Source organism: Phytophthora sojae (assembly GCF_000149755.1).
Source record: "Phytophthora sojae unplaced genomic scaffold PHYSOscaffold_3, whole genome shotgun sequence".
NCBI classification, from domain to species: Eukaryota; Oomycota; class Peronosporomycetes; order Peronosporales; family Peronosporaceae; genus Phytophthora; species Phytophthora sojae.
Window position 1 is genome coordinate 7166975 of NW_009258117.1, and position 15706 is coordinate 7182680.

Consider the following 15706-nt stretch of genomic DNA (forward strand, 5'->3'; position numbering starts at 1 on the left):
CATGAATGACCACATACCGTTTCTCTCCATCCATGATGCGCTGTCTCGAAAGCTTTGACATATTGCTAGGGCCTTCTCATTTAGCCAGCGATAGCATAGTCGCGTAGGAGCGGGATGGGATTCTTGGGGCGGTTCTGGACACCTTTGCAGATCGCAATGTGCTGTTGCGCGCCGGAGGGGGCAAACTTCCGACGGCAGCACGGACATAGCACAAGGGTCGCTTGGTGTTCCTTGTAGCTCTGTTGCAATGTGTGGTCCTTGAGCTTGTGCAACTTGGACGCCACCGAGCCTGTCGAGCTTGGTGGCGTTCCGATTCGGGCATTCCTCGGGTTCGGAGGGGAACTCTGGTTTGATGGAGTGCCGCGTCCCCAGGAACCTTCATTACCGAACACACGCGGACATACTGCTTCGTGCTTGGCCAGCCGACCTTCAGCAAAGCTTCGGCTGCAGTACCGGCACGTCTCCATTTGCTGCGCGGCTGGACCTGCTCCAAATGCACTGTTCGTAGGCTGCGATGTTTTCCTCTTGTTTACGGGTTTCTTTCGTCGGCGAGCTGCCTCGACATCAGTAGCCCGTCGAGCTGATACTCGCTCAGGATCTTGCTGTCCGTGGCGATCCGGTGAATTCTTCAACCCGTTCTCATCCGTCCCGAAAATTCTACTGCAGGCATTCGCCGATTTCTGCGGCGTACTCTCCGTCGAGTTAGCCCCCCTCGAGCTACTACGCCGACGTCGGGGACGCAGCAGCAGTAGGCTATCCTGCATCGACGTAGCTTCTGGCCGTCTGTGAGGCTTGGGGTCAGGAAACGACGCAGCATAATGCAGCGAGCGCAGTGTCGCATCCTCCGACATCAGCCCAAGCGCCCGTTCAAAACTCACGTACAGCGGGGACATGCGTCGCTTATGGAACTTGGCCGACGCGCACTCGTGGAAGTGCGCGGCAAGTTGATCGCCCGGTTGCTGCTCGCCGCAGAAGCTGCAGTACAATGTCGCCTGGCGCTCCATCGTCGAAACCGCAGGCACCGACCCCGCCACGGACGCCGACGGGTTGTACCCCAGACTCTGTCGCAGCACAGATTGATGCAGGTTCGACTCCTCTTCAGTAGCAGCCGCAGCAGGCTGAGGCTGGTTTTCACTCGAATTGTAGTGACTCGGCCTGCGCCATCATGTCAACCCCAAAAGCAAGTTAGCACCTCCTTTCCAGCATTGTATCAGCCTTACTCCGCCACGTACTTCTTCCAGGACGACTCGCGCGTGCGTCGGTTGTAGTAGTAAACCCGCCCCTTGGCCGTGTAGGCCTCCTGCCACTCGTCCTCCTGAACCTTCTCCTGTCCCTGTTGCTCTTCAACCTGCTCATCTTCAGCGTCCACCTCCTTGTCCTCCTGGACATTCTGATCGTCCACCTGTTCACCTCCATCCCTGTCCTCGTCGTCGTGTCTGTCCTCCTCTTCGTCCTCCATCGGCTCCTCTTCCGAGTCCGCCTGTCCTTCGGGCGTCATCCAATGACGTCCCGAGTGCTCTTCTCTGTCCTCCAGCGTCCACCTGTCCTCCATCACCTCGTGCACAAAGTCCAGGTAGCCCTCCCCGGCCCTCCCGGCCCTCCACGGCTCGTCCTCCTGCTCCCCCTCGCTCTCCGCGCCCTCCCCAGAGTCCTCCAGTAGCCGCAGAGCCTCGCGCACGCTGGCCTCGACGTCCGCCTCCTCCGCCGCCGTCATGTCCTCGGAGCTGACGCGCACGCGTCCGCGCGCGGCGAGTGTAGCCATCGGCGTGACCATCCAGCCGTCGTCGTCGTCTTCTTCTTCGTCGTCGCTCTTGTGGGACGCCTCGGAGCCCCAGCTGCGTCTTTCCAGAGCTTCTTCGTGGTCGGTTGGGTGCGTCTGCATCTCATCTACGTCTTCCAGCGACTGCGACGACTCCAGCGGCTCTGGGGCGTGAGATATCGACGCAGACAGCGACGCATCGAGGGCGGCATCGACGACGGCCATCTTCGTTTTGAATTTGTATGGAAATTTGTGGGAAGCAGCGAAAAGGACGCGAGGAGGGGATATGATTGGATAAAATAGAAGAAAGGATTTGGACCTATTAGAGAGTAGTGTGTGGAATGGCTACATGAACTTCAACTTGAGCGGGATCGGTGGTACCTACGCCAAGAAGAGAGCGACGCTCGAGGCCAGAGCCAGCATGGACGCTAAGTACTGCGCCGGTTTGGCGGCGTCGGCGTCTGAGGTGCCGGCGCCAGTCGAAGCGCTTGTTGTCGGTGTCGGTGTTGGTGCTGTGGTGGAAGTTGAGTCTGTATCGGTCGCCGCAGAGGATGCACTTGTGTCTGCATCGCAGTTGATGTTCGCCCACAAGCTCGGGTCCGATGTCAGTGTCGCGTCGGAAGGGTGGGAGACGCCCGTGGTCCAGCATGGAGCGTCTCCGGAGCTCTCGGTCCACACGCAGCACGGATCTCCCAGCTCTTGGCCGTTGGTCTGTCCGTCGCCGTCGGTGTCTGCTTGGCACAGCGATACCGTCCACTCGTTGCCGGCTTTCTCAAAGGCTTTCCCGAACGCGTTTGTGGGTTTGTGTCCATTGTCGTAAGTGTGGCCGATGGCGTCATAGCCGTCCACGTTCTTAGTGTTTGGAATGAGTTGGAGGTAATCTCGATACCCCTGTGCAGTCGACACGAGCAGTGCCATACCACCGACGAATGCGAGCGAACTTGACACCATTAGTGGAGGCGTAGAAGTGGTGAGTCTGGCGTTGACTGAGAGTTGTTGAATGTGATCAGGTGACTTTACGCCCTCGAGCATACTGCAAAGATAGCTTTTGAACTTGTTTATCTTTAGTGGCGGCGGTGTTTCCTCTTCTTCTCTCAAGTTGCGTCGCCTCTGAGTGTATCGATCCCTCCCGCAGTTACTTAGACCCATCAGCGTACTCGACTTTCACTTGGCGTACCTCTCTAGTATATGTAAAATAAGATGAAACTAATTCACGTCTAGGAAATTATTCGTGTGATGTCTATTATTTAGAAATCATTTCGGCAGCTCACTTTCTGCCATCCTTCGATCTTATAGTCTGCGATTTAAGCGAACAGGAGCGCAATTCCGGTCGCTAGGGCGAACATGGAGGTCGCCGACTCCACCACTGAGCTGTCTGCTCCAGACGTAGTAGTGGTGGTGGTAGAGGTGCAGTTGATGTTAGCCCACAGCGACGCGTCGGACGTCTTGTCCTTGAGAGACGGGTGTGAGACGCCAGTTGTCCAGCGAGGAGTGGCCCCCGTCGACCATTCACAGCACGGATCACCAAGTTCCTGTCCATTGGTTTGGCCGTCTCCGTCCGTGTCGGCCTGGCACAACTCGACGGTCCACTTCTTGCCAGCCTTTTCGAAGGCTTCGCCGAAGTCGTTAGTCGACTCGTCCTTCCCCGTACCGTCAGGGTGCCCGATGGCTGCGTAGCCCTCGACATTGGCGCCGTTGGGGATCCAGCTGACGAACTTTTTGCTTCCCTCAGCAGTCGACCCGAGGACCACCAGGGCACCAAGGAGTACGAACGAAGCAGACACCATGATCGTTTCTTGAGTAACTGGGACGTAAGACTGGGTAGTGTCGCTTGCTCGAGGCTCGAGGCTCGAGGCTTTAGGGAATGAGCAATGAAAGCTGTCAGCCGAAGCTGCTACGGCATAAGAGCTGAGGGAATGTACACTATTTCCAGCGAGCTGCGATCGGGCTCAGCACAATCCGAACTCTTCTTGCCGCAATGGCTCCCTTTCCGTCTTATCCCACGTTCTATTGCCGAGTCCGCATCGGCACTGGCGACTTAAAGGTCAGTCCCACGCGGCCAACAACCGCCACATGTGTGTTATCATCGGATATCTCGTAGATGTTGGGGAGAGCTCAACGCGATAGCTGCAGATAGCCCCTGCACCTTGCAGGGAAATATTGAGCAGCAATAGCCATTAAACACGGTGCACTGGGACCGATAAAGCCTTGGAGGTATCTCGGCTCGCAATGAGCACATTTGCTGTCTGCGCACCAGGTTTCCTTGATCGATCTCTTCATTGGATGCATGCTAGTGAGTGAACTCTTGACTGATCAAGTTGAAGTTGCCTTACGAAAACCAAAGCAAAATTTATATTGACAAAATGGGAGTAAATTTATTTTCAACCAATCAGGAAACTGGTAACTATTTTATCCAATCGATGTCCTGAATCAAAATAACACCCACTGGGTAGTACCCAGCGCCAACATGGAGGCCACGGCGGTTGTGTCTTCGAGCGTCGCTGCGGCTTCCCCACGCGGCGAAGCATCATTAGCAATAGACGATGATGAGCTCCTGCTTGCTCCCGACTATGCTGCTGCTTCCCGCGGTTCTGGAGGCTCTAGGGGTGCCACAATCGACGCTGCAGTGCACCGCTTCCCGTTCTGCATCGTGTGGTCTCCCATCCCCATTCTCACGTGGTTCCTGCCCTTCATCGGCCACTTAGGCCTCGCCGACAGTAAAGGGTGAGGTCTTAGCTTCAATATGAGCAGCTTGTCAGTGGTATTGGGGCTATATTGACGAAGTTACTGTCTATTCTATTCGTGCAGGGTCATCTTCGACTTTGCTGGGCCTTACACTATCGGCCGGGACGACTTCGCGTTTGGTGCCCCCACGCGCTACTTGCAGTGCACAGTGGCGCCTGAAGACGTGGCCAAGTGGGACGAGGCTGTGGCTGCAGGCTGCAAGATCTACGAGAAGCGTATGCACAACTTGTGCTGCGACAACTGCCACTCGCACGTGGCGGTGTGTCTGGAGCACGCGGACTACGCCGGCCGCAAGCGGTGGAACATGGTGGAGCTGTGCTTCTGGATGTTCATCCGAGGCAAGTACGTGAGTGTCGCGGGATTCGTCAAGTCCTGGCTTCCTTTCGTGTTCGTGCTGGCGGTCATTGCGATTGTTCGATCCACGGCCTAAGACGCTTCAGGCGCGTGCTGCGAACTATAGGATGGATTACCACGAAGAATTTATGTGAATGAATGCAGGGGAGCCTTGCACTAACACGTCCTATTCCTACGACTTTGTTGTTGCTACTATAGCTCTGAATACAGCACTTCCTCGCTGCGCTTGACGTTGGTATCACCGTAGTGCCGCTTCCAGCTGCGAATTTCATGGCGCTCACTGCCATCAACAGTCCATTCGATCACGCGAGCTCGCCGAGCAAACTTCGCGTCACCATACGCTCGCCCGAAGCCAGCACCACCGCCATAGCAGAGCTGTACACCATCCACTAGACAGCAGTACTCGTTCAGGTGGTCGTGACCCACGAATGCCGCCTTGACCTCGTTCATCTCGGACAAAGTCGACAGTAGCCGCATGTTCATGCCTTGTCTCTGCACCCACTCATTCCTTTCGCCATTGCACTCGTCGCCTTCATACTCGTACTCCGCAAGCGGAATGTGGAAGAACATGAGAGCAGGCAGGACTGAGTCCGAGCTGATGTGTCTCGCTGAGCGTCCAGTCTCCGATAGCTGTCGGTAGTAGTCGATCTGACTCTGCTTGATCCAGTCGTACTCTGCAAACACGTACGAGTACTGGTCCATTAGCGTCTTTGCCCCCGAGTCCAAGAAGTACATCCGAAGCACAGTGTCTCCTGCCTGCCCCCAAGCGCCTGCAGTTGGTGCCGTCACGTTGAGCATGTAATTGCCAACGCCGTCCACGCTCCTCGGCCCCCTCTCCGTATAGGAATAGTTCTTCTTTGCCACCATTTCGACGATCTTCTCCCTCGGGAAATCCCCTTCTTCCTCGTGGTTGCCAAACACCATCCCGTACGGGATGCCGCGCTCCTCGGCTGTTTTGGTCACGGTGTCAATAGCTACTTGGTGCTGGCTCGGACGGTAGGTGTGCACGTTGTCTCCCGTGAACGCGATGAAGTCAGGCTGTTCCAGGTCGACCAACTGCTCGATGAACTCGTAGGTGAGCGCTTCGGTGCAGTTCTCGCTGGCCATGCCAGTGGGCACACTAAAGCCGCAGATGATGAGCGGGTTGCCCGAGATATGGAGATCGGCGAGCTGCAGGATCTTGAAGACCAGCGAGCCGTCGTCCGAGCGGCTACGCGCCTGGATCGGCGACTTCTGCGCCGACGTGGTTGCGCTGCATGAGGCGGCCAACGCCATACACCACGTGAAAAGTCTCATCGGGCGCTCAATGTTCAGTTAGGAATCCTAACTCAGGGCTTGAAAATTAGATATTTTGCACAAAGTCACTAAAAGTATAAAAATTTACCAGAAATCCCAAAGGAAATTCCCAAAAGAAAATTCCAAAAAGGGCTTACTTTTGATGATGGCATGGCAACTTCAAGCTGTATTTACCTGGTGGGGGAGTGTTCCTGGGCGAGGGCACATTGCTAACGGCGGCCAATGGGCCCATGGACGATTGGTCCAGCGCTGGTTCTACCTCACTGCAACGCCAAATGCAGTGGATCTTTTTGTTGTTTGGCTGGGAACTGTTGCTTTGTATCCCAAAATTTTATAATACATAGCTCGATGTTCATTTCGCATTTGAGTGCAGAAACCAACTTCTCGATGTCTCGACTGTAATGCATAATAATGCATATATCACTGTTTATATGTCAGGTTTTTGTTTCTTGCTCAATCCGGTTGCAGTGGATATTGCTCTTCAATGCAAGCTAGCTAGAGACATGCTACCAACTACTGAGTTAAACGAATTCGTCTTCAATGCACAGGAAGCCCGGAAGAAGTGCGTGGAGTTTTCTACGGGTCAATTTCAAGCTGGGGGGCCTCGTGTATGGAGCAATATCCATAATTCGGTGCGTTGAACCCCCACGGAACTACAAAACCCAACACCGTGGCAGCCAGCAACCCCGTGAAGACCCAGATGATAGAAGACACCGACATCAGCCACACATTGAACATGTGAGGGTAGAGCAGCAGTCCTCCAGCAGCAGCAAGGCGACTAAAGCCGAAAGCATACGACACCCCACGAGCGCGCACGGCAGTTCGGTAGTTGCTGGGGCTGTAGGCAAGTACGCAACTCCACGCACCCGCCAGCAGGAGAGACACGGAGCAAGTGCCCACCACTACCGCAGCACAGTTCCACGGCGCGTAGCTCAAGATGATCGCGACAATCGACACCAGCGTCGCAAAGCAAGCCAGAGCTTGCTTGTGACCACGCGCTCTCAATAGCCTTGAAGCCAGGATGCAACCAACAATTTGCGATCCATGCAGCAACACAATCCCGACCCAGCCCTCGTACATGTTGAATCCTGACATGCTAATAAGCGTCGGAACGTACACGCCCAACGCATACGACGATAAAGTCATCGCCGACCACAGTGTCCAAAGCGCCAGTGTATGCACGGGCTTGTCAAACGTAGAGGGCTCTTTAGCCATCGAAGACACGGACTCCACCACCACCTGCATCGAAGTATCCTGCAACTTGGCGTTTTCATAGTTCGGTCGCACTCGGTTCAATTGTTCCAGCTTTTTCACAGCCTTGAGGGCTTCATCCTCACGCCCCACACTCGCCAACCACCGAGGAGATTCCGGGATGCCGAACCGCAGCGCCGCCGTGTATAATCCGCAGGCACAGATAATCCAGTACGTGTTTCTCCACCCAAACTGCGGCGCCAACTCAAAGGCCAGCGCCGCACCGACAATCCCCCCAATACCTCCGAAGGCCTCGAGGCATGCCACCAGATGACCTCGCATCGATTTGGGGGACAGCTCCTGCACCAGCACAATTGCTGCCGGCAGCTCTCCACCTAGCCCAGCTCCCGCAACAATCCTCGCGATGATCAAGATGTAGTCGCGGGTGGCTATGGCAGACAGTGCCAGCCCTGCCAGCGACAATGCCATAGCCAGCAACAGAGCCAAACGCCGGCCTCGGTAGTCCGCCAAATAGCCGAAAAGCGGTCCTCCAATGGCAGCTCCGACGAACTCGCCCATGCCTAGTGTTTGCAATGCCGTGGTTCCCATGCCGATGTCGCTGTCGATAAGATCTCGGGTGAAGGTGAAGAGCACAAGCTCCGCGGTACGAACAGCCCAGCTGAAACCCGTTAGTACCAGAAGACGACCGTAGAACGCCGAGAGATCAGCGGCATCCAGGGCATCCAGCCTCTGATGAATTGTTTCCAGCGCGGTGGTGGATCTGCAAAATACTTTGGGGGGAGGAAGCGTTGGCATTTCGTCCGCAACGAGGAAGACACGAAGATCCAAAGTGAGCAATGTCTGCCATGAAATCGACAACTAAGCATAAAAAAGAGAAAAGTGAGACTGTGCATGAGATCGTGTTACACGCTTTGGGTCCTCAAAACGACGGCATTTTTGGAGTTGGTGCTACCGTCCCACAGGAGACATTTTCTTGGCAGTGGAGCCGTTATCCTCTCCATTAATCTTGTCTAAGGCTGGTATCCCCAACCGCGGTTTGGAGGCGAGAGAAATGGGTCTCACAAGTGATCTGTCAAAGAAGCTCCTTTTACTAATACGATGCGGCTATCATTGGCGTGGTGTTCAACCCTGCTAACTGCGTTAGCATCGGCACAGAAGGCGCCGATCCAGGCGCGAAGAAGCTCGAGTGATGCCTCGCTGGTATTCAAGATCCTTCAGCTAGCCGACGTCCATATCACTGGTGACCCCAACGTCGGCTGCGGCAAGAGTGTACCGTCGGGAACGGAATGTTCTGAAGCGCTGACCTACGAGTTCATCGAGCAGCTAGTCGACCTGGAAGCCCCCGACTTCATCGCGTTCACTGGAGACAACGTGCAGGCGTGGACCCCGAGCTTGCAACAACGAGCTATTGACGCTGTAACCAAAACCGCTGAAGAACGCGGCATTCCGTACGGGATGGTGTTCGGGAACCATGACGAGGAAGGAGGCTTCCCGAGAGCGAAGATCGTGGAAATGGTGTCAGAGAAGAACCACTCGTACACGGAGAGTGGACCCGAAGACGTCGATGGTATTGGCAACTACATGCTTAACGTGACGGCACCTATTGCAGGTCCTTGGGGAGAGGCCGGGGACTCAGTGCTCCGGATGTACTTCCTGGACTCGGGGGCACACGCTCTGACAAAGACGTTCCCGTACGTGTTTGCGGAGTACGATTGGATCAAGCCGAGTCAGATCGACTACTACCGTCAGCTATCGGAAACCGGACGCTCAGCGAAGCATAGCAGCTCGAAGACTGTCCTGCCTGCTCTCATGTTCTTCCACATCCCGCTCATAGAGTTTACGAACTCTGGCGGAGAGTGCAATGGCGAGAAGAACGAGGTGGTGCACGGACAAGGCATGAACATGCGCTTACTACGGACTCTGTCCGAGATGAACGAGGTCAAGGCGGCATTCGTGGGTCACGACCACCTGAACGAGTACTGCTGTCTAGTGGATGGTGTACAGCTCTGCTATGGCGGTGGTGCTGGCTTCGGGCGAGCGTATGGTGACGCGAAGTTTGCTCGGCGAGCTCGCGTGATCGAATGGACTGTTGATGGCAGTGAGCGCCATGAAATTCGCAGCTGGAAGCGGCACTACGGTGATACCAACGTCAAGCGCAGCGAGGAAGTGCTGTATTCAGAGCTATAGTAGCAACAACAAAGTCGTAGGAATAGGACGTGTTAGTGCAAGGCTCCCCTGCATTCATTCACATAAATTCTTCGTGGTAATCCATCCTATAGTTCGCAGCACGCGCCTGAAGCGTCTTAGGCCGTGGATCGAACAATCGCAATGACCGCCAGCACGAACACGAAAGGAAGCCAGGACTTGACGAATCCCGCGACACTCACGTACTTGCCTCGGATGAACATCCAGAAGCACAGCTCCACCATGTTCCACCGCTTGCGGCCGGCGTAGTCCGCGTGCTCCAGACACACCGCCACGTGCGAGTGGCAGTTGTCGCAGCACAAGTTGTGCATACGCTTCTCGTAGATCTTGCAGCCTGCAGCCACAGCCTCGTCCCACTTGGCCACGTCTTCAGGCGCCACTGTGCACTGCAAGTAGCGCGTGGGGGCACCAAACGCGAAGTCGTCCCGGCCGATAGTGTAAGGCCCAGCAAAGTCGAAGATGACCCTGCACGAATAGAATAGACAGTAACTTCGTCAATATAGCCCCAATACCACTGACAAGCTGCTCATATTGAAGCTAAGACCTCACCCTTTACTGTCGGCGAGGCCTAAGTGGCCGATGAAGGGCAGGAACCACGTGAGAATGGGGATGGGAGACCACACGATGCAGAACGGGAAGCGGTGCACTGCAGCGTCGATTGTGGCACCCCTAGAGCCTCCAGAACCGCGGGAAGCAGCAGCATAGTCGGGAGCAAGCAGGAGCTCATCATCGTCTATTGCTAATGATGCTTCGCCGCGTGGGGAAGCCGCAGCGACGCTCGAAGACACAACCGCCGTGGCCTCCATGTTGGCGCTGGGTACTACCCAGTGGGTGTTATTTTGATTCAGGACATCGATTGGATAAAATAGTTACCAGTTTCCTGATTGGTTGAAAATAAATTTACTCCCATTTTGTCAATATAAATTTTGCTTTGGTTTTCGTAAGGCAACTTCAACTTGATCAGTCAAGAGTTCACTCACTAGCATGCATCCAATGAAGAGATCGATCAAGGAAACCTGGTGCGCAGACAGCAAATGTGCTCATTGCGAGCCGAGATACCTCCAAGGCTTTATCGGTCCCAGTGCACCGTGTTTAATGGCTATTGCTGCTCAATATTTCCCTGCAAGGTGCAGGGGCTATCTGCAGCTATCGCGTTGAGCTCTCCCCAACATCTACGAGATATCCGATGATAACACACATGTGGCGGTTGTTGGCCGCGTGGGACTGACCTTTAAGTCGCCAGTGCCGATGCGGACTCGGCAATAGAACGTGGGATAAGACGGAAAGGGAGCCATTGCGGCAAGAAGAGTTCGGATTGTGCTGAGCCCGATCGCAGCTCGCTGGAAATAGTGTACATTCCCTCAGCTCTTATGCCGTAGCAGCTTCGGCTGACAGCTTTCATTGCTCATTCCCTAAAGCCTCGAGCCTCGAGCCTCGAGCAAGCGACACTACCCAGTCTTACGTCCCAGTTACTCAAGAAACGATCATGGTGTCTGCTTCGTTCGTACTCCTTGGTGCCCTGGTGGTCCTCGGGTCGACTGCTGAGGGAAGCAAAAAGTTCGTCAGCTGGATCCCCAACGGCGCCAATGTCGAGGGCTACGCAGCCATCGGGCACCCTGACGGTACGGGGAAGGACGAGTCGACTAACGACTTCGGCGAAGCCTTCGAAAAGGCTGGCAAGAAGTGGACCGTCGAGTTGTGCCAGGCCGACACGGACGGAGACGGCCAAACCAATGGACAGGAACTTGGTGATCCGTGCTGTGAATGGTCGACGGGGGCCACTCCTCGCTGGACAACTGGCGTCTCACACCCGTCTCTCAAGGACAAGACGTCCGACGCGTCGCTGTGGGCTAACATCAACTGCACCTCTACCACCACCACTACTACGTCTGGAGCAGACAGCTCAGTGGTGGAGTCGGCGACCTCCATGTTCGCCCTAGCGACCGGAATTGCGCTCCTGTTCGCTTAAATCGCAGATTATAAGATTCTGTCCTCATAAAAGACATCGATTGGTCAAAATGGCATGATTGGTCTTAAATCCGTTGTACGCCCGTTTTGTCAAAATATAGTTTGATTAGACTTTTGTATGGCAACTTCAACTTGATCACGATGGTCAAGTTGCTCTTGCGGTTGCAGTGCTGCACATTAGCACTTCCCTGCAAACAGACACCTCTTGTCCCATCGCTTCGTGTAGTACTCGGTGAGTTGTCGGCCATTGTCGCGCCACTTGTTCCACTCCGCCTGCTCTTCCGCTGGGAGCGCTGGGAACAGATCCACGTGCATGTCGTGGTCGGCTCTGGCGTCGTGGAGTAGCACGGAGCTCGCCGCGCGGTCGTAGCGCAGGCGTTCGGTGCCGCGGATGACCGACATCTTCCGACTCGGGTTGTTGCTGTACACCGCGCGCTCGCCAAACTTGACTTGGCGCTTGAGCGAGCGGCCCACTCCGTCCTGCAGAAAGCCTCCCTCCGGCACGCCCACAATGTCGGCCAGCGTGTTGAGGATATCGTACTGCTCCGAGGCGTCCTCGATCTTCGTCCCAGCCGCGTCGCCCAGTCGGCCCTCAGCCACCAGCATCCCTGGTACGTGATGGACGGACACGTCACGCGCCTCTGGGATGTAGCTCCCAACCTCAGGAGCGTGGCCGTGGTCGCCCACCACCACGACGATGGTGTCTTCCAGCACGCCCGCGGCAGACATGCGGTCCAAGAACTTGCCGAGCTCCAGGTCCGAGAAGTAGCGAATCTCGAGGTAATCCTTGATGAAGTCCGCGAACTCCATGCCGTCATAGAGCGCCGAGAAGTCGGGCTTTTCGAGCTCCGCGTACCATCTCGGGCGCTCTTTGAACGGCCCGTGGCTGGAGATGGTGTAGTGCGTGATGAAGAGAGGCTTCTTGGCTTCTCCCTTGGCCATGCGCTCCTTCTGCGCCTTGGTCTGGTTCACCATGAGGTCGCCGAGGAGCTGGAAGCTGAGGTCGTCGTGCACTCCCCAGTGGAACCCGCGGTGCTCCTTGCCCAGCCACTGGTCAGGCATGATGCCGAGGTTGCTCTCCGCCAGCTGAACCATTTCATCCCGACTCAACACGGTATCGAAGCCGTGCGAAGGCAGGAATGTGTCCCAGTCGTCGTAGTCGGTCTTGCAACCGGTCGTGAAGTACGAGTCGTAGCCCTTCGCCTTGAAGAACTGCGGCAGGCCGTTCAGCTCGTATTTCACCTTGCCTCCAGTCATGCCCGAGTCCGCCACGCTATCGTACGGCACCTGCGCGAAGAGCAGACTCTCCACGGAACGACTCGTGCGCCAACTGGACCACATATTGGTGAACGCTACTCCGCGCTTCGCCCACCTGTCGAAGTTGGGCGTGACCGTGATGTTGCTACCCCTGAACAGGTTCGACGGATCGTCGTCCCCCACAAGGTAGTGCGAGTCGTGAAACCGGAACGACTCCACCGCCACGACCAGCACATTGGGAGGGCTGTCTTTCTCCACCTTGACGTCGAACGCGAGGGGTCCATGGAAACCCGTCGTGCGTCGATACAACGAGTCCTCTTCAAACAGCTCATACTCCTCCGTCGCCGTATGAATATACGTCTCAGCCGATGCAATGTTGCCATCAGCGATAAGTGGCACGAATCCTTGTGACGAGACAAACAGCGCGTGCGTGAAGAGCTCGTTCAGCGTTGCATTTAGTCCAGCGTACGCCACCAGCGCCGAGCTCGCCTGACTCAACGCCAGCACAAGTATGGGCAAAACCACCAACGCGGCGATGACCCCTCCAACTCGACGACTGCAGCAGTTGGTCCCAGCCACGACGATCTCTCCAACACGACCGCTGCAATACTTGACCCCATTCTGCTGGGGCTTGACCGCCACCATACCGACCAATTTCTCGTCGCCTTCATCTTCAGCCACCGCCTTGTCGCTGGTTATCGTTGATCCGAGGAACGCAATGGTCTCACTCACCCCCTCCTCCAGACTCCTCTCCTTGGAATCGCCCGCGCTCTTCAGCCTCCGCTGGAGTCGGGCCTCGACCGCCTGGATCACTGCCGTCGTCGGACTCCACCTCGTCAGGTCCGCCCAGTCGTTAGTTGCTCGTACCGCAGCGAAGACCGTGGCAGTGATCGCCGCCAGCGCCCCACTGACATACGCCTGGTTGATCTCGGCGCTCGAAATCTCCGCCGCGCCCACATCCTTGGACTCGTGGATGGCCATCTCCACCAGGCTGAAGTTGAAGCGCATGTCCCGGATCCGCACGAGCAGCAGATCGGCGACAAACGGCGCGGCCATGAACACGAACAACACTAGCGACGTCACAAACCGAACAACTCTAGCGACCCGCTGTTGTCGGCGTACTCTGAGATCCAGGGGGTTCTGGACTACGCCGACAGTTCCGACAGCGTCAGCAGGGGCCCCTTCAGCTTGTGGGTGTTGTCGTTGCTGCTGCCGACGCTGTCGGAGGTCCAGGGGCTTCTGGACGTCTTCCACGTCAATGACACCGTTGACATTGGAGTCGACTCGGCCGAGTTGTTGGCAGCGCAGTCGACGCTGCCGGAGCCAGTAGTCGACGATCCAGAGCGCGGTGCAGAGGTACGTGGCGCAGACCGAGTCTTGCAGCGCCCCGAGGATCAACGCCCCGATCTCCACGTCCAGCGAACAGTCCTTGAGCGTGCCGTACATTGTGATGAGGCTCGTGAGCGTCGACACGCGGTAGACCGAGAAGAAGAGCAGCACGACGCCGAAGACGAAGGCCCAGCCGCTCCAGGGTGCGCGCGCAGCCATCGTGAGTGAGTGAGTGAGTAAGTGAGTGAGTGTGCGCCGCGTACTGGGGAAGTCGGAAACTGACGCTGCTGGATGTGGAGTGGGTGCACGAATGATTGAGTTTTGCTGTCTGGAATCTTTGAAACCATTCGCCGTCGTTATTTTTGGGTCCTATCGCGTCGCGGTCGATATACCTACCGTATTACCCGCCGGGCGGTGGATGATTTACAGCATGATTCAACAGCTAAACTTATGAGAGGCTTTGAAAGACATACACATTTACGTCGCTCTGGGCCATCGGAGTGCTCTCAGTAGGGTACTGTGTGATTGGTGGACAACGATTTTGTATGACAGCTTCAACTTGACCATTACTTTGAAGTACGAAACAATAGGAAAAAAGATTAGACTTGGATGCGTGATGTCAATCAGAGTCATCCATCCACCGAACGCTCAGCTATCCCGTCTACTTCAGTGTTCCATTCTACTCGTCAAGCGAAGACCAGGGTCTGCGGCTCGACTTCTGAAAACGGAGCCATGGCCGCAGCCAGCCTTGATCTTGACTTCATGCGTGCACTGCCCGACCTGGAAAAGAGACTCCAAGACGACCTCAAATCCACGAAATGCTGTTCACTGTCAGCCGAGGAGGATACAGACTGCACTCCAATTGTCGTGTGTGAATCAGTTACCCGCCAAGACTTGAATCGATGGGTCAGGAAGAGCGGGGCCGGGCTGCCCTTCCATCCTCAAGAGCAAGAGGAGTGGGTTTGATATAACTAGAGGAAGTGTTGTGGTGTGCAGTCTGCCGACAATTGTGCACACTATTGCAGCGAATGAGGTCGTCGATCTCATTCGAGAGCAAATAGTGCTCATGGCTCCAGCCGCTCGCCTCATGCGGACGCTAAGAGCTGGCGGAGGTGCGAGATACGACGTCGGTGATCGACTTCAAGCTCCAGATCAGTGCCTCATCCCAGCGGGGGCTCCTCCGGGGACGTACCGAAAGACTGCAACGCTGGATGGACTGTGCAGATTGCCATCGGTCTACAGGTCGGGCTTATCCGTAGGCGGATCATTAACGCAAAGTTAGAATCGACTACAAAGGCGTCGAAACGCACCACTATGTTTCAGAGGTCGTGGACTTCGACTTTGGGCGCGATCATGAAGTCTGCTTCCCGTTGTGCGCGCTCTACTTTGGTGTAGATCTGCCGGACGCTCTCCAAAAACACGAAGGTGATGAGGTCGCGCTCAATTTGACGGAGCTGCGCAGCTCCATAAACGCTGTTATCCCGAAACAGTGATGGCTAGAAGTCTGCGTACACCAACAGGTTCAATAGGAGGTTGGGAATTTTTTCTATAAACTAAAGATGCACTTGCCCACGCTTCGTG

The 15706-nt window shown here is 55.8% G+C and overlaps 10 protein-coding genes across 10 annotated transcripts; 4 read left to right on the forward strand and 6 right to left on the reverse strand.

The window, feature by feature from the left end:
- Positions 1-80: 80 nt before the first annotated feature.
- Positions 81-1774, reverse strand: PHYSODRAFT_491195 (hypothetical protein; the record flags this gene model as incomplete). The annotated part of the gene is made up of 3 exons (XM_009525986.1): positions 81-1155; positions 1233-1341; positions 1507-1774. The coding sequence occupies 3 exons, from the start codon at positions 1772-1774 to the stop codon at positions 81-83; spliced, it is 1452 nt and encodes a 483-aa protein (XP_009524281.1).
- Positions 1775-2140: 366 nt separating this feature from the next.
- Positions 2141-3546, reverse strand: PHYSODRAFT_557551 (hypothetical protein; the record flags this gene model as incomplete). Its single annotated transcript, XM_009525987.1, has 2 exons — positions 2141-2351; positions 3119-3546. The coding sequence occupies 2 exons, from the start codon at positions 3544-3546 to the stop codon at positions 2141-2143; spliced, it is 639 nt and encodes a 212-aa protein (XP_009524282.1).
- A 680-nt stretch (positions 3547-4226) lies between these two features.
- On the forward strand, positions 4227-4934 carry PHYSODRAFT_247488 (hypothetical protein; the record flags this gene model as incomplete). The annotated part of the gene is made up of 3 exons (XM_009525988.1): positions 4227-4246; positions 4364-4483; positions 4568-4934. The coding sequence occupies 3 exons, from the start codon at positions 4227-4229 to the stop codon at positions 4932-4934; spliced, it is 507 nt and encodes a 168-aa protein (XP_009524283.1).
- A 116-nt stretch (positions 4935-5050) lies between these two features.
- PHYSODRAFT_494532 (hypothetical protein) lies at positions 5051-6133 on the reverse strand (the record flags this gene model as incomplete). Its single annotated transcript, XM_009525989.1, has 1 exon — positions 5051-6133. One exon carries the CDS (start codon positions 6131-6133, stop codon positions 5051-5053), a length of 1083 nt encoding a protein of 360 aa, XP_009524284.1.
- A 597-nt stretch (positions 6134-6730) lies between these two features.
- PHYSODRAFT_313700 (hypothetical protein) lies at positions 6731-8161 on the reverse strand (the record flags this gene model as incomplete). Its single annotated transcript, XM_009525990.1, has 2 exons — positions 6731-7357; positions 7469-8161. The coding sequence occupies 2 exons, from the start codon at positions 8159-8161 to the stop codon at positions 6731-6733; spliced, it is 1320 nt and encodes a 439-aa protein (XP_009524285.1).
- Positions 8162-8464: 303 nt separating this feature from the next.
- Positions 8465-9553, forward strand: PHYSODRAFT_489459 (hypothetical protein; the record flags this gene model as incomplete). Its single annotated transcript, XM_009525991.1, has 1 exon — positions 8465-9553. The coding sequence occupies one exon, from the start codon at positions 8465-8467 to the stop codon at positions 9551-9553; it is 1089 nt and encodes a 362-aa protein (XP_009524286.1).
- Positions 9554-9669: 116 nt separating this feature from the next.
- PHYSODRAFT_313702 (hypothetical protein) lies at positions 9670-10377 on the reverse strand (the record flags this gene model as incomplete). Its single annotated transcript, XM_009525992.1, has 2 exons — positions 9670-10036; positions 10121-10377. The coding sequence occupies 2 exons, from the start codon at positions 10375-10377 to the stop codon at positions 9670-9672; spliced, it is 624 nt and encodes a 207-aa protein (XP_009524287.1).
- Positions 10378-11057: 680 nt separating this feature from the next.
- PHYSODRAFT_557558 (hypothetical protein) lies at positions 11058-11586 on the forward strand (the record flags this gene model as incomplete). Its single annotated transcript, XM_009525993.1, has 1 exon — positions 11058-11586. One exon carries the CDS (start codon positions 11058-11060, stop codon positions 11538-11540), a length of 483 nt encoding a protein of 160 aa, XP_009524288.1. The 3' UTR covers positions 11541-11586.
- A 130-nt stretch (positions 11587-11716) lies between these two features.
- On the reverse strand, positions 11717-14344 carry PHYSODRAFT_497370 (hypothetical protein; the record flags this gene model as incomplete). Its single annotated transcript, XM_009525994.1, has 3 exons — positions 11717-13381; positions 13610-13936; positions 14132-14344. 3 exons carry the CDS (start codon positions 14342-14344, stop codon positions 11717-11719), a joined length of 2205 nt encoding a protein of 734 aa, XP_009524289.1.
- A 513-nt stretch (positions 14345-14857) lies between these two features.
- PHYSODRAFT_329505 (hypothetical protein) lies at positions 14858-15618 on the forward strand (the record flags this gene model as incomplete). The annotated part of the gene is made up of 3 exons (XM_009525995.1): positions 14858-15081; positions 15122-15380; positions 15451-15618. 3 exons carry the CDS (start codon positions 14858-14860, stop codon positions 15616-15618), a joined length of 651 nt encoding a protein of 216 aa, XP_009524290.1.
- Positions 15619-15706: the final 88 nt, after the last annotated feature.